This window comes from Pezoporus wallicus, unplaced genomic scaffold (genome assembly GCF_028554395.1).
Source record: "Pezoporus wallicus isolate ANWC-B61680 ecotype Strahan unplaced genomic scaffold, APGP_CSIRO_Pwel_v1 contig_3847, whole genome shotgun sequence".
Lineage (NCBI taxonomy): Eukaryota > Metazoa > Chordata > Aves > Psittaciformes > Psittacidae > Pezoporus > Pezoporus wallicus.
Window position 1 is genome coordinate 5,144,698 of NW_026639842.1, and position 15,318 is coordinate 5,160,015.

At 41.2% G+C, this 15,318-nt stretch overlaps 1 protein-coding gene across 8 annotated transcripts in view; it reads left to right on the forward strand.

Annotated features, from left to right (window-relative positions):
• PRKAG2 (protein kinase AMP-activated non-catalytic subunit gamma 2) overlaps positions 1-15,318 on the forward strand; it is a 218,313-nt gene that overhangs the window by 187,694 nt on the left and 15,301 nt on the right. For all 8 annotated transcript variants that reach the window (XM_057416532.1, XM_057416534.1, XM_057416536.1 and 5 more), the window contains one exon: positions 1,329-1,438. In XM_057416532.1, the coding sequence (XP_057272515.1) occupies positions 1,329-1,438 (110 nt within the window). The remainder of the gene's footprint in view (positions 1-1,328; positions 1,439-15,318) is intronic.

A 15,318-nucleotide genomic window follows, 5' to 3' on the forward strand; every position in this document is an offset into this window, starting at 1 on the left:
GTTTCCTGCCAACATTGTCCAGGTCTGCCTGCTTTGTCCTTTCCCTGTCAGTTTGCTCGCATGGTTTCCTAATCTCTTATCAATTTTCCCAGCTCCTGCTATTTTCAGTTCTGGTCCTGATGTTTATAGGAACATAAATCCAGCAGGTTATTTTCTTTTTTCTTTTGCTTCCTCCCAGCTGGGCTCTCTCTTACATATTCCTATGCAACTTCTATTTTGCATTCCAGTGGGAAAAAAGTGTGGTTGGTTTCATTTTTTAAAGAATAATGACAGTTGGAGGTGAAGGACTTGCTTAGCACATAGAAGAGACTGCCTGTATTCTAGAGTAGCCACTTGCAGGGGCAGCTCAGCTTTGCTTCTGCAGAATTGGACTAAGGAAGCTGTGCTATGGAAGTGATGACTAATTTGTATAGTGCCAAATGACTGATGAGCAGATTTTGCAAATGAGGATTTTGAGTTTTGCTTCTTAGTACAAAGTTCTTCAATGATCAGTAGCTGTTTCAAGGTGGTTTTGTTTATTTTTACATCACTCAAAAGTTTAACACATGACCAAGTTCCTGTGTTACTACAAGGTTTAGAGGATGCCTGTCAGATGCAGGGGTTAACCTTGACCAAGTTTTAGGTACCTGCTGGGAAGAATGGAGGGCCAAACTGCTTTTAAAGAAAACCCCATGCACCTGAGCAGATCTGCAGAATGTTTGCGTATGCATCTGGACTCTGACATATGCAAAGTAGATCTAAGGCAATATGGACTGGATTGCATGTTGTTGCTACAGATGTGCTGCACTAAAGCCATTGCAGCTAAGTGGATCCTGTTTTTATGAAGTTTTGGGTTCATGATGCTGTATGTGAAATAGCCTGAAGGAAATAGAACTGATGACATAACTTGCCTGCACCCTCTTTTGAAAATACAAAATTACTATGTGGAAAGTAGACTGGACAGAGATGAGATTGAAGAAATACTCATTTAAAGAGCTTGAGTTAGACAAGCCTGGCATTACTTCAGTTTCAGACTGGCTTCCCCTGTACATAAGTAGAATTCAGATGCATATTCAAATAGTTTGCTGTTAGAAAAACAGGTTGTTTTTTGTTTTAAATATAGCTCTTTATTAATTCTTGATAAGAATTTCATACCAATACATTTTGGCCATTTAATTTGAAAGATGAATCTGAAATGCAAAGTGCAAGACTGACTGTCGGTCCAGATCTGAAAGTATGAATTTGAGTTTTGCTTTAGGGTTGTCCTTCTGCAGTGGTGTTTGATTGATTTGACGTGTTTTTAACTTTAAGGTTACTTAAATAAAACAACATAATGTTTTTACTTACAGCACTTGAAGAATCGGAAAGTGACATTTATGTGCGATTCATGAGGTCACACAAGTGTTATGACATTGTTCCAACAAGCTCTAAGCTTGTTGTTTTCGACACTACGCTACAAGTGAGTATTCTCCTTTCAGTCTGCCTTTGCTTGCAGTTAATTTTTTTACATGACTGTTTCCTTAGTGTTGCATTTGATCTCTTGTTGAGAAATTCTCTCTTAAGGCTGTGCTTTGACTGTACAAAACCGTATTGTTTCAACTGTATCTGTCCTGTTGTACCAGAGGAGGAGCTGGGGGAAGACTTCCTCGCAGAACAGAAGATGATATAATTTATTTTGCAGTTGGAATCACGATCCAAAAGCCTTTCAGACAAGCCCAAACTTATACTGGCTTCTTCATGGCTATCAGAATTTACATAAAGACATTTTATATAAAGATCCCTGTGCAATAGCTAAAGAATATCCAGGTGTTTTGAGCCTGTTCCAGCTATATTGGTAAGGCAGTTTAGGACTAAAATGGATGGCTTGATTATGCAAATTATTACATTTTCCAGAAAATTTTTGTTTTCGGTTTCTCATTTTGCTTTTAATCACTAAATCATCTGCTAGACTTTTGGCTCTGTCTGAAGAGTGTGTTTGCCAAAAGACAGCATTAGCTGCCTGCTATAGAAACAGACTAATCTGCTCTGTAGCATGGTAGAAAGCTGTGGTTTTCTTTTTGTTTCCTGGATTTTGCAATTGGTGTGTTTTGGCTTGCTTTGGTTTTCGTTTCAGTGTGCTCTTCCTTTTAAAGATGCTCCAATTCTTGCTTAACTAAGCCCATTAAGTAATTTTGGTCTGGAATGTACTGCTCAATTAGACTTAAGCTTTCCACAAGTCAGAGGCAACCATGTAATAGATACTTCATCCTAAAAAGTTCACAGAATCATCATGTGTATCATACAATGTTAGGCCAGGTGGTGTGATCTGAAGGGTGGAAAGCCTACTTTGCAGAACAAGGCCAAGTAGTAGGGTGGATCAAGAGCACTGCACACAGCCTCCTCATACAATGATGAGCATCCTTCTAATGTTCTGCAGTATGGCTAAAGCGCTGGCACTTCAGTTGCTGCTCATTACAAAAAAAGCAACTTTAACTTCATCACTGGATTCTTTGGATTATCCAGGCATCCTGCTAGTGAGGGAGTGTCCCTCATGAGTCTGAGCACACTGGGGCTTCTGTGTGTTGCCTCTGATACCTTGGCTGAGTCCTTACAGGTAAGTATCCTATCCAGTACTAGCGTCATAACTTGAGCACGGCTGTGACTGAGATTCTGCCTGTGTGCCAATGGACCTCCTTCTGCTTACTGGTCTGGTAGCTGAGAAGGCAGTGCTGAATGTCAAAGTCAGTAGTCACCAGTGTCTCGTGTTAGATTATTTCCTCCTTTACCTAGAAAGCCAGACTTCTACTGGAAACTTTATCTTTCAGCACCTTGGTATCCGTGGAACAGTTGCTTTTATTTCCCTAGGGCTCTTCCACGTGCTTTACCAGACAACAAATCTTGTAGTCAAAAGATACCTGATGTGTGGTAGAGGTGGAAAAAAGCAGCCTGCAGACTTAGAGGAAGAGCTTTCAAGTACAGAGACATCAGTCCTACAGAGTTTAAATGTTCACGTTGTTGACTTTCTATGTATATTCCACTTGACTGTTTTGATAGTTTTTCAGCTGCATCTGCTCTTCATTTCACCACTCACACGGACTCTATACAAGCACTGTAAGCTCTAATTAACAGTATCTGTTACATTTAGATACAGTACTAGTGAATGCTTCTTGACACATTCCTTCTGAGAGATTTCTTTCCCTCTCAGAAGCTTGCTTCTTTAGGAGGTTGATTATGTTGACTTTTTCACCATCTTGGAGGGGGAAAAAGAGAATCACTGTCAGCTCTGGACTATTCGACCTCTTGACCTGAATGGTCAAATTTGGGATGGTAGTGTTTACTGTCACTCTTTCAGCTCTTCTTAAAGACTATTAGCTTCCTTTTGATTGGGATTTATCTCATAGTGTGAGAATAATCTGTTGGGAGTTTGTACCTGCAGCTTGTTGGCATGACCTGTTGAGTTCTCAGCTGTCAGTGGTCACCTGGGTTAAAGGTGTGAGCTTGGTCACTATTGCAGTTGGGGAGGTGAATTTTCTGTACTTCTGTACTTCCATGAACTGGTTAGTTAGGGAAGGTCACCCATTCCTTTGGATTCCCCAGATCTCTTGGTTGATTATGTGAAATCGTGCCTGATGGCAGTTTTCATTGCTGAAGCGGTGTTGAGATAATGCTGGCAATGTAAAGAAGTTGCAGTTTCATTTCCAGTTGGTGAGCCAGTGTGAAGGTGACACTTGAGAAGCAGTGTGAGTGAATGAATCTTGTAACAGTTCTCTGAATATTTGAATTCAAGTTTTTAATAATCCTAGAGCTAAAACAATATATAAGGGCTCACTTTTTGCCTCCCTTCATATAAGTTATTAGCAATCAAGGGAAGAAGTCAAAAATGGGGTTCTGTTCTGTTCTATTGGCATCTTTGGAAATCCGTTCCGATTTCTATTTGACGACAGTATCCCGTCTCCCTCTACTGGCCAGCAATCACAGTGCACATTGCAAGTTTCCACCATGGAAAACTATTCATGAGATACCGTGGAAAGTATTATAAAACTGAGAAAACTGGAGATGTTAACTTATATAACGTGGCACAAGTCATATTGCTAAAGCAACATCAGTTCATAAAAGTAAATGTTTAGTTTCAATGTATTTGAGGGATTTAGTGTGAAGATTTGTGAGGAATCTTGCTTTAACTGTTAATATGAGAGGAGATAGGAAGGTGCCGTTACACTGGAAACACAAATAAGGTCTTATTTAACAGAATCGATAGCTGATTGTTGTAGTTTAAGCCTGACTGCCAATGAAGGACCACACAGCTGCTTGTTCACTCCCTCCTGGGAGTGAAACAAGTGGCAGGAAACTAGTAGAACTTATGGGTTGAGATAAGAGCAGTTTAATAATTGAAATAAAGTAAAATATAATAATAATGAAAGGGGAGGGGGGAGAGGACTAAAACCTAAGGTGGGGGGAAACGCAAAACGAAGCCAAAGAAACCCCACATAACCAAAGACCAAGTGATGCCCAATACAACTGCTTACCATCTGCTGACTGATACCCAACTCAACTGGAGCAGCGATCTGGCTATCTGGGTAACTGCCCCCAGTTTATGTACCGGGCATGATGTGCTGTGGTATGGAATATACCTTTGGCTAGTTTGGTTCAGGTGTCCTGTTTCTTCTTCCTCCTGGCTTCTTGTGCCCCTCCTCACTGGCAGGACATGAGGGACTGAAAAGTTCTTGATAAGCACTCCTTAGGAGCAGCTAAAACATTTGTGTGTTATCAGCATTATTCTCAGATTAAGCCAAAACACAGCACTGCACCAGCTATTAGGAAAACAATTAACTATCCCAGCTGAAAGGAGGACACTAATAAAGAGCAGGAAGGGGCTGACATTCTGTTCAGTCATGCTTCTTTGTCAGAAGGCACAGGGGCCTCTTGATGCCAGCAGTCACCAAATGTTGTACTGCTTCTAGTGCTAGCACACCACTCTGGTCTTACATGTCAGGAATATACCTGTACAGCTGGCACCTACACTTGGCTGTTGTGAAAGGAGTGTTATATCCCATGCACTTCTGTTAGGCATCAGATCATATGTTATGGGAAAACTGTGCGGTGATTCAGGTGGAGAATATGCCACTTCGCACAGACTTGAGCAACATCTATACTAAATGAGTAAAAGCTCAGTTTGCCTTTGTATAGCTTAGTTTATTTCTGCCAAAACAGAGCATCTACGCCTAATCTGCTTATCTGAAATGGTCCCTGGCCTCTGCTGAACCCTGAGAAGTGGCAGATACTGTCTGGTAGAGTGTTAGCTGGCACAGTTTTGATTTAGACTGACAGTGGACTGTTCTGTCACCCTTTTAGCTCACTAATAGATGTAGCCTGTGAGTATTTGCACCTCATAAATATTTATGGATTCATACTGTACTCCAGAAAGTGCTGTGGCTTTCCCCATGCCTATTGACCCATGAATACTTCTAGTTTGTGACAAGATTCAGCCTTTTGCTTTCCCCAGAGAAGGTGCCATCTCTGCTGGATGCACGTTAAAGAAACTTTCAGAAGTCTGATCTGACCAGGGAAGCAATCAAGAGACTGGCCTATCCTGTGAAGTTTGGGAACCTGACACTACGGATGGTGGGGAGTTGCAACAGTGTGCATCTTACAGTGCATAAACTGATTTTCTGATCTCTTGCACATCTCCCAAGATGCAAACAATAGGAGAGCAAACACTTTGGGGACAACCCCCCTTGGAGGGGGTGAGGGAGCTTGTCCCCTGAAGGGCTACTCTGTGAATGAGCATTCACTTGTTCATCATTCTAGTTATTCAGTAAATGGATCTGTACTATCTTTATTACAAGCTTCAGGAAAACACTCAGCTGAATGCAGATTTACTGGTTACCAGCTTGTGTCTTCAGCACAGGATTTGGGTGTTTTACAAGTGTTAATACATTTAATGTTAAAGTGATCTGAGGAAATAAGGTGACATCCAGATCTGCCTTTACTTTGTTTGCCTGAACTTGTGTGAGGTACCCATACAGTGGCATAGCAATTTGATTTTTTTTTTTTTCTTTGAAAGTGATACTAAAGCTCTTTGAAGGAAAATATGAATTTCAGTAATTCCTGTATTCAGTTCAAATGTCAACAAAACATAGCACTTTGTTCACAATCTATTAGCTGGATTATTTTTGTCAGTCTAACATCATCTACTGATGTGATTTATTTTTTTTTCCCCTTGTTACCACATGTTTGCCTTTGCGTTTTCTTTAGAGACCAATGTATTCCCCCCCATCCTGGCCTCAAATGAGTTTTGAAAGGAAATGGCTCTTCCTAGCTTTATAGTGGTCTCTGAAGTTTAACTGCATAAGCTTACTTTAAGCCAGTTTTCTGTCTGACCTTCAAACAAGTTTCTCAATTTGTTTTGACTTTGCCCAGCCTACATAAAGATGAGACAGATTAACTTATTTTTGTAGCGCAGAGCAACTAACCCTCCAAGAGGAATGTAAAAGGCAAATGTCAGACAAGGGACTTCCCTGCTCTGTATCAAGCAGCAATCTGCAGTTCTGAGACTAGTATATTAGGAAATGTAGCAGGTGTGTCTTGTGAAGTTTGTATAAGCTCTCATGGGGTGAAAAGCTCTATCTAACCTTTGGCTAAATGATATTCTTACCTGTTAAAAGTAAACTTAAAAGTTTTAATACTAAAATACATGTAGCTTTTGCTCACCATGACCTTGAAGCTGTTTTTGAAATATTTGCCCAGCATTTCTTCATAAACAAGTAAAAATCATTTTTATGTGGAAACAGTCATCAAAATAAGCTTTCAGAATCCTGAAGATTTTTTATATCCTGAAAAACATCTTGGACAACTGCATGACTTAAATGCTAGTTTCTTTAACTTTTCTGTTAAATGGAATTATCTAAGTTGGTAATGGACTAGGAGTTATCTCACTAGCGTAGGCTTTTGTCAGTAACTGCCACATGCTAGTAAGAGCTCAAATACTTATTTTTCTACCACATAGAAAAAAAATTAAAAAGTCAATCTTCTGGAGACTTCTTTAGTGGTTTAACAAACTGGAAGTAAGTACAACTTCTAACTTTTTCAGAGCATGCAGTGGATCCCACATTTAAGAGCGGAAGAGAATTTGCATTTCTCTTCCTTCTGCTGTCTCTCTGCAAGGTAATGAGGTAGACCAGGCTTCCAGGAAGAATGCTCCAGAATTGTTTGCTTATAAACATGCAGCAGGCTCTGGGTCTGCTGTCACAGTAGAGTTCCCACAGCTTTACAAAGGGATTGACTGACTTCCTTAATTGGCTCTGAGGTTTTTTCTTGCCAAAGTGGCTAAATTTTAAACTAATGCACTGTCTGCATTTCTGAGGAGTGTGAATATGCCTCCTTGTTTACCTGTCCTGCAGAACTGTAAGAGAATAATGTCATTTAGCTTCTAACTGGTATGTGGGCTGAGGCAGTTGAGCAGGCCACATAAAAGCTCTGTTCATTGGGATCAGGCTGGAACCAGTCGCATAATACGGGAAGAAGATTCTTGTGTTTTTTAAGAGCTGCTTCTGTTGCTTGTATGCAACAAACATAGCAGCTTAATTTGTGCAGCTCTTGAAACAAGTAGGAAGTAGTCATTCCTGCATCTTGGAGGAAGATAGCGTGTGTACCAATTAAGCAGAAATTTTTTGGTCTACACAGGGTGTGCGTAAGGTGTTTGTGCTTGGCTGAGTGAAAGTCATGCATCATTCTTCTTGCCTTTCCTGCCTACCACTGCTTTTTCTGGTAAGATCTTAATCTGTGAAGGAATTTCTGAACCGTTTCCAATGCAGCTGGTGACAGTGGCACTGCCTGTGAGGCTTACCTAATGTCTTATGCTTAGCCCATTGTGGCATCTAGCAGCAGAAACTCTGGCTTCAAGTTACTTCCCCCACACCCTGGGCGCAGAACAGAGTGATGTTTTTTAGACTGGAATCCTTAGGATCCCCTCGAACAGCAGGTGGTATCAGCAGAGTACTTTATTGAGATGGAATAATAGAGTTGACTGTAGTCATGACCAGTGTCTGTTGAGAAGAGATCCTGATTAAATCAGCGCTTGTGGTGGTATAGGAAGCAGAGCCTTTGATTGCTGGCTATAGTATGGGCATATTGACATAGAGTATCAGTTGAGGTCCCGGTTTGGTGTCTGCAGTTGGACTGCAACCTTTTCATGTGGATGTGGTGTGAGGAAGCCTTCTGCATGTGGACATAGTACCTGCTCTCTAGGGAGAGATCTAGAACATGTGCCTACGTACTTTTCCTTGAGGATAAGACACTACCTGTTATTTCTGGGGCTTAGTTTGGGTCTGAAAGGTACTGCCCCATCAGCTTTTAAATTATATGAAGCACTCTGTGTCCATTAGGAGTACATCATCTACCAGGAGTCTTCCCATTCCATCTCCTGTGAATGGAGAAAACTGTATTTTTATCTGGTTTCATGTAAGCTTTCCAAATGCAACATGAGCTGGAGGAGCTGCTTATAGATGTTTGTTGGTTGGGTTTTTTCAGATGTTAAAGCAAATGCAACCTCTCAGTTAATAACAGGTTTGTACAATTTTTCCTCTACTTGAGGGTGTGATATATAAAGTAAAAGAGGAAATTGTCTTCAAGAGGTGCTTGGCCCTTGCCCTAGACAAGTCTTTATTGTTAAGTACTTAAAGTAGCATAGTCCTTCAAGGAGGAAATCCTACCAAATTCACAGACCAAAGAAGAAAATAATTGGCAGATCAATTTGAATGCAATAGTTGTCCTGCTCAGATGGTTGGCTGTGGACTTGCATACTAGTTTAGTCCCTCCAGACAAGCCAACTTACAAAAACACAGAATTGGTTATATGCACTATAAAAGAGTTTTTTAGCTCTTCAGAATAGCTCCTTTATAGGACTGGAGATTTATGTAATTTAAAAAGATGTCTGGATTGGACATTACAGTTTTATTTGAAGGAAAATAAATGGAATTGCAAATTAGTGCTTAATAAATATCCTTTCCAATGTTTCGTTGGCCACTTTTCTTGGAAACATAAAGACAAAGCAATTAAGATCTCCTAAAAAGAGAACAATTCCTGTGATGTCATCACTAGATTACAAATTAGGAGAAGTGTTTTTCAGTCTCCTCTTGACTGTTTAGAAAGCTGATGTGGAGATTCTCTGGGAAAGTTGGTCCACCTCCCTGAATTTTCTTTGCTTTGGATCTTGTGTTTGGGAAGAATTACTTCTTCTAAATTGAAGGTGTTTAAATGTCATGGAATCATAATAGTGTTTAGGTTGGAAAAGACCTTTAAGATCTTAAAGTACAACTTTTAACCTAGCACTGCCATGTCCACCATTAAACTGTGTCCCTAAGTGCCACATCTGTACATCTTCCAAATAGCTCTGGGGATGACAACTCAACCACTTCCCTGGGCAGCCTGTTCCAATGCTTGGTCCGATTGCTTGTGCTGTGTTGGATTGTGGGTGTCTTGGGGCTGGCCCTTCAGGCTGGCCAGAATTACTGCCAGTATTCCAGCAACACTATTCTATAAAAATGGGTTTGCATCTCTAGATCAGTGTGTTTGCTGGTTACTCTCACAACGGTCTAGTTCACCTGCAAATAGCAGTTGTCTCTGTCTTACATGCTAATGTATTCCAGGTGATCCCTGAAATTGTTCAAGGCCAGGCTGGATGGGGCTTTGAGCAACCTGGTCTAGTGTGAGGTTTCTCTGCCCATGACAGGGGGGGTTGGAAGTAGATAATCATAAGATACTTTCCAACCCAAACCATTCTATGATTCAGTGTTGTGGCCATCTGGTTATGAATTGCTTCAAAGCAAAAGTGCATGGTGTATTTGGAGAATATATAGCTTGTACTGTTTTTATATTATCAAGGTGATCATCATAGGAGCTGTGAAGGAGCTCTTTGTGAAAGATGTGAAGGAGTCCTTTATTTCTGTTTAGTTCACAGAACTTTTCAGGCCATAGAAATAAATCCTTTGAAGACAATGCAGACTGTGGAAGAGAAGGGTTGCCCAAAGAGCTTTCTGTGGTGAAGTATTTTCAACTTGGTGTCGTGGTTTATCTGCATTCCCACATACTGTATCACAAGCCAGTGTTAGGTGAAAATAGGGTGGTTGGCCTTCTCCAGTGGACAATGCTGCATTACCTGGGATCCAATGACTTCCATTAGATGCTGAAAGTGAGTAATGGGGAGAAAGCGTGAGCACCTCTAGTCGCTGAAGAGTTATTTTTCAGATAAGAAAAGATGATAATATGCTGGACTACCTGAAATCACAGTGATGTGAGGGAGTAGTAGGGGAGGTGTGTTATAAACCTATTTTGTTGCAGCTAGATTATCCCACTTACTTCTCCCTCATACAGGAGTTGAGACTCTTTGTTTTGTAACATTCTTGAACATCTGGCAAGGTTTGGGCAGCCAGAGAACTTGCCATGCTACTTAAGGAATACAAGTCCTGTTTATGTTGGGCTGGAAGCTGTTGCCCCATTCCTCATGTTTTCACATCAAAAGCATCTGAGAGTCAGTCAGCTCATAAACACATTTAGACCAAGGGAGTAAAGCTTGGGTTGCCCAGTTCTTATGCAGTACAGAGGTCACAGCAGAGGCCTGATGGTTTTCCTGATATGACAAAGACTGGTTGTACTACTCTTGGTTTTCTTACTAAGAACTACTGAAATGCAAGTGTTTAGCTTCAAAGAGAGAAGTCTCAGGGTAACCTTCCTTGTGCCTTCTTACTCTAACAGTAAGAACAATGACTATTCTGGAGAAACTTTAGCATATTTGCTCATATTGTGAATATATGTATGTTGTTATCCTTTGAAAATTGAAAGCTTTTTCCCCTTTACAATGGACTCATGCCTTGCTGTTTCATACTTAAAGCATGTGGGTATATGAGTTTAACCTTCTACAGTACTACTTCAGCTGCTCTTACCCAATTTGCCAACACTGAATGCTGCCTTCTTGCAAACTTACTTCAACAACTTCTCAAACTTTGTTATGCTGGGAAGGGTTTTTTTCTCAGTGATTGCCTGAAAGGTTGGGTTTGGTTTTGATGCTGTGGTCCACATACGAATTTTGAGGCATGAGTTGCCTTTGAAGTTTTGTAGCCCTTCAAATCATTGACACAAGACGTTTCTTGGGGGAACATTAGGGGCTTTTCAGGCAAGTGGAGCTAATGCCCTGGTGTTGGTTTACAGTGAAAATAGGTACAAGAAATGTACACATTTATCATCTTGCCCTTGGATGGCAGCCATACCACAAGTTCTGGTAGATCTTTACACACTGTCCAAGCTACTGTCTTCTGCATCATCCTCTTGCTTTGGTAGTGGCATATCTGAAGGTGTTTCGTAACTACGTTTCTTACTTCTGTTACCTTCCAGCATTTCTAAGTTAACTTTGGCATTGAGACAACGGTGCTCTGTGTCTTCCAGTACAGTAGCATTTTATTTTTTACTCTCTCAGCACTGACCCTTTGGCATGAGAAGCTCACAGCTCTTCTCTCTCAATGTTTTCAAGGACAAGATCCTTTTTGCAAGGCAAATGAAACAAGTGATTGAACAGCAGCAGTCACCCTCCTTACCTTATGGGGCAGTCCTGGCAGACAAGTTTGAAACCCACTGGTCACTTATGCATGTAATTAGTTTTCATGACATAGTGGTAGATAAAACAAATTTAGCTTGCTGAATTCTTGGAAATAAGCTTGTCCTCGGTTTTCCTTTCGGATGCTTCCCTCGTTCACAGATGTTTACTCGAGAGCATTTTCACAAGGGCTTGTGAGATTACTGGTCTGGTGTATCATAATGAGGAGTGTCCCTTTCTGTATTTACTGTCATCAAGGAAAGAGTTTTTCTGTAGTCTGGTGAAACCTTCTATCTCTTGCCACCATTTCTGGTGTCACTGCTCAGTAACCAAGCGACTTTGGAGCTTGCTAACTGTAAAGTACTAGGTTTGCCAAATGTTTTACTACATGAAAAACAGGCCTTCCTATGTATGGGTCTAACTTGGTCTTTCTTGTTAACAGCTGTTACTTGGAAGAAGCTACATCCTCCTTAAGACTTACAGTGGAAATATTTGAGTGCTCTGGCCTTCATAAGTCCTGTCTAACCTGAGTTAGCCTGTTCTATTCAGCCTGTTCACAGTTGGTGTAATGAGTTCCTGTAGTAAGAAAACCTTGTTCCTGTTTGGCTCTCTGTGGTGCAATAGCACCTATTGTTGAGATGATTTATGATACATGCAGGATTTCAGTTTCTGTTTTCCTTTGCTAGAATATGACCCATCTAGTTAAAAGACAGAATGTTGGAAAAGACAAGTAGTCACATCAAGTAGGATTCCTCATCCTTGTGTAGACATCTTGTAGTCAGTGAGGGGGAAAATGGCATCTGTGGGTACAACTTCAACTCTGTCAAAGGCTGGTGAGTCATGCCACAGAAATGACAGTTTTCCCTGCTTGGCTATGAAGAGATGTGAATATGCAAGTTCAGCACATTTGTCAGAACAACCTCTAAATTTTGCCATATAGATCCCATTTTTAATGGTTCATTGTATTCCTTGGGACCACTACATGGTTAATAAGAGCAAAAGTCGGTTTTTTGCTTTGTAATTATCTTACTTAAATAAGAGACAAGTATTAACATTAAAAATGGATGGCATTGTTCTTTTAAATAAAAGCTAACTGTATAACACTTTCTGCTATAAAACTGAAGCAAGCAATAGGAATGTCACTTAAGCTGTGGTCTAGGAGGACAGCCCAGAGGGCTGGTGATTGGGTGATTTATGACATCAAATATTTAATGTCCTAATGCCCAAGCTGAACTCATTGTCCTTTATGAAGGATTTAAGGCTGAGGTATCTCAGTAGCTCTAGCTGTTCAGCAGTCCTCAGGTTTTCCAAAATCTGTCTTTTAAAGCTAGACAAGATGGCATCTAACAGAAGATTCCTGAGGTTCTTTGAGATAAATAACTTGCAAATAAACAGAATCAGGGCAAGACTGATCCTTCAACAGTTTATTTTTCTTCTGGATTGCCTATGAGCTCAGCTTCTTGCCTAGTGTATCTTTGAATTGTCTCTCTTGAAGTATAATTTCTGAGTCTTAATACCTCAGTTTTACCATCTCACCTATCTGGACATTGTGCTAGGTGGTGTTTTTTTGCTGCTGCTGTGTCTGAGAAGTAGCAGTAGCAAGACTTTGGAGGCTGTCTGGAAGTGCTGTAGTTGGCTCCCATGTATTTTCTGCTGTGAGCATGCTTCTTTTCCAGGTTATCAATTACAGACTTTGTGAACTTGCTCAGAGTTTTGTTGCATGATTAGTATCTGGAAGAAAGCTATTTTCCCCTGGGCTTTAATAGATTAGCTTGATGCAGCTTGAACATCTTACTCCTGTGGAAGACTTGGGGGATAAGTTGGCTGTAACTGTTAACTTGTGTGATAGCTATTATTATTGAAAGATAACAGAGGTGAAAGCTCTCAGTTTCAGGCAGTTTTAAGTGTACGTTCCTCTCTTTTTGATGATGAATGGTTAGAAATAACTTTGCCATAAGGTGGAGTTATTCTGTGTGAACTCTATTTTTACTCATATCTGCTCCCCGAATAGCTCACTGCATTAACTGTACGTGTGATGCTGTTATGTGAGAGCACTTCATCTGTCTGCCTGGAGGGTTTCTCTGTGGTTTCAGTCTTCCTTATGAGTTAGCATGCTCCTGTGATAGATTTGGTAATGTTTGTTTTACCTGACTCGTCCTTGTGTCACTGAGGTGGCTGAAACCTCTGGTACCTTTCTATTTAAACATTTTCTAGATAAATACCACATGATGTGTATCTTCTTTTCCCATATGGCTTTTTCAGTTTTAATGCAGTTTGGGTGTTATTAAGCAGATCATTATCACTGTTCATTGGTGATAATAGCATAAGTATCTGTGAAGTCAGGAAGCAGGTTTGGTAACTGCCATTTGCTGTGGTCAGGAGGACAGATTTGCTTCTCATGTTTACAGAGGAAGCATTTGGGCTGCATAGAGGTAGCAAGAAACATGGATTGCTTTCAAAAGTCTGATCTTAAAGACTGGAGTTCATTTGAAACATTCACTGCTAATTACTGAAGTGTAGATGGAGGTGATGTGTTCTGGTGAAGGGCAGAAATCTTGTTAACTTTAGAAATTTAAACTGCTACAGTATAGAATCATAGAATCGTTAGGGTTGGAAAGGACCTTAAGATCATCTAGTTCCAACCCCCCTGCCGTGGGCAGGGACACCTTACGCTAAATCATATCACCCAAGGCATCGTCCAACCTGGCCTTGAACACCGCCAGGGATGGAACATTCACAACCTCCCTGGGCAACCCATTCCAGTGCCTCACCACCCTAACAGGAAAGAATTTCCTCCTTATATCCTATATAAACTTCCCCTGTTTAAGTTTTAACCCATTACCCCTTGTCCCATCACTACAGTCCCTAATGAAGAGTCCCTCCCCAGCATCCCTATAGGCCCCCTTCAGATACTGGAAGGCTGCTATGAGGTCTCCACGCAGCCTTCTCTTCTCCAGGCTGAACAGCCCCAACTTTCTCAGCCTCTCTTCATACAGGAGGTGCTCCAGTCCCCTGATCATCCTCGTGGCCCTCCTCTGGACTTGTTCCAACAGTTCCATGTCCTTTTTATGTTGAGGACCCCAGAACTGCACACAATACTCCAGGTGAGGTCTCACAAGAGCAGAGTAGAGGGGCAGGATCACCTCCTTCGACCTTCTGGTCACACTCCTTTTGATGCAGCCCAGGATACGGTTGGCTTTCTGGGCTGCGAGCGCACACTGAAGCCGGCTCATGTTCATTTTCTCATCGACCAACACCCCCAAGTCATTCTCTGCAGGGCTGCTCTGAATCTCTTCTCTGCCCAACCTGTAGCTGTGCCTGGGATTGCTCCAACCCAGGAGCAATATAACACTGAGAGTCTAAATGGAGGTTCTCTCTAGTATGACACTGGATATCATATGGATAGCTTTGCACACTTTTCCAAGAATGTGGTAGCTAACAGTGCTGATAGTAGATGCTATTATTTGGATGCTGATTCCATTGTGGAGCCCTTTTATTCCTGAATCTTCTTGTGAAGAGGAGCCGCTTGGCACATAAAGTAGACACTTAAGATGCCACTGTGTAATCCTGGTCTGCTCAAACTGCAGTCAGGCAGTTGCTACTTCTATGTAATTTGGACTGAGGACTGATTTCATGCATGCAGAGACACAGACTGGCTACGTCCTAGTTTTATGCCAGGTCAAGACCTGGACAAGACCCGTCACTTCTTTGTAGTGTCTTCCATATGAAGACTATTTAGATGTGTGTGGGCAGGACAGGAATGATAACATGCT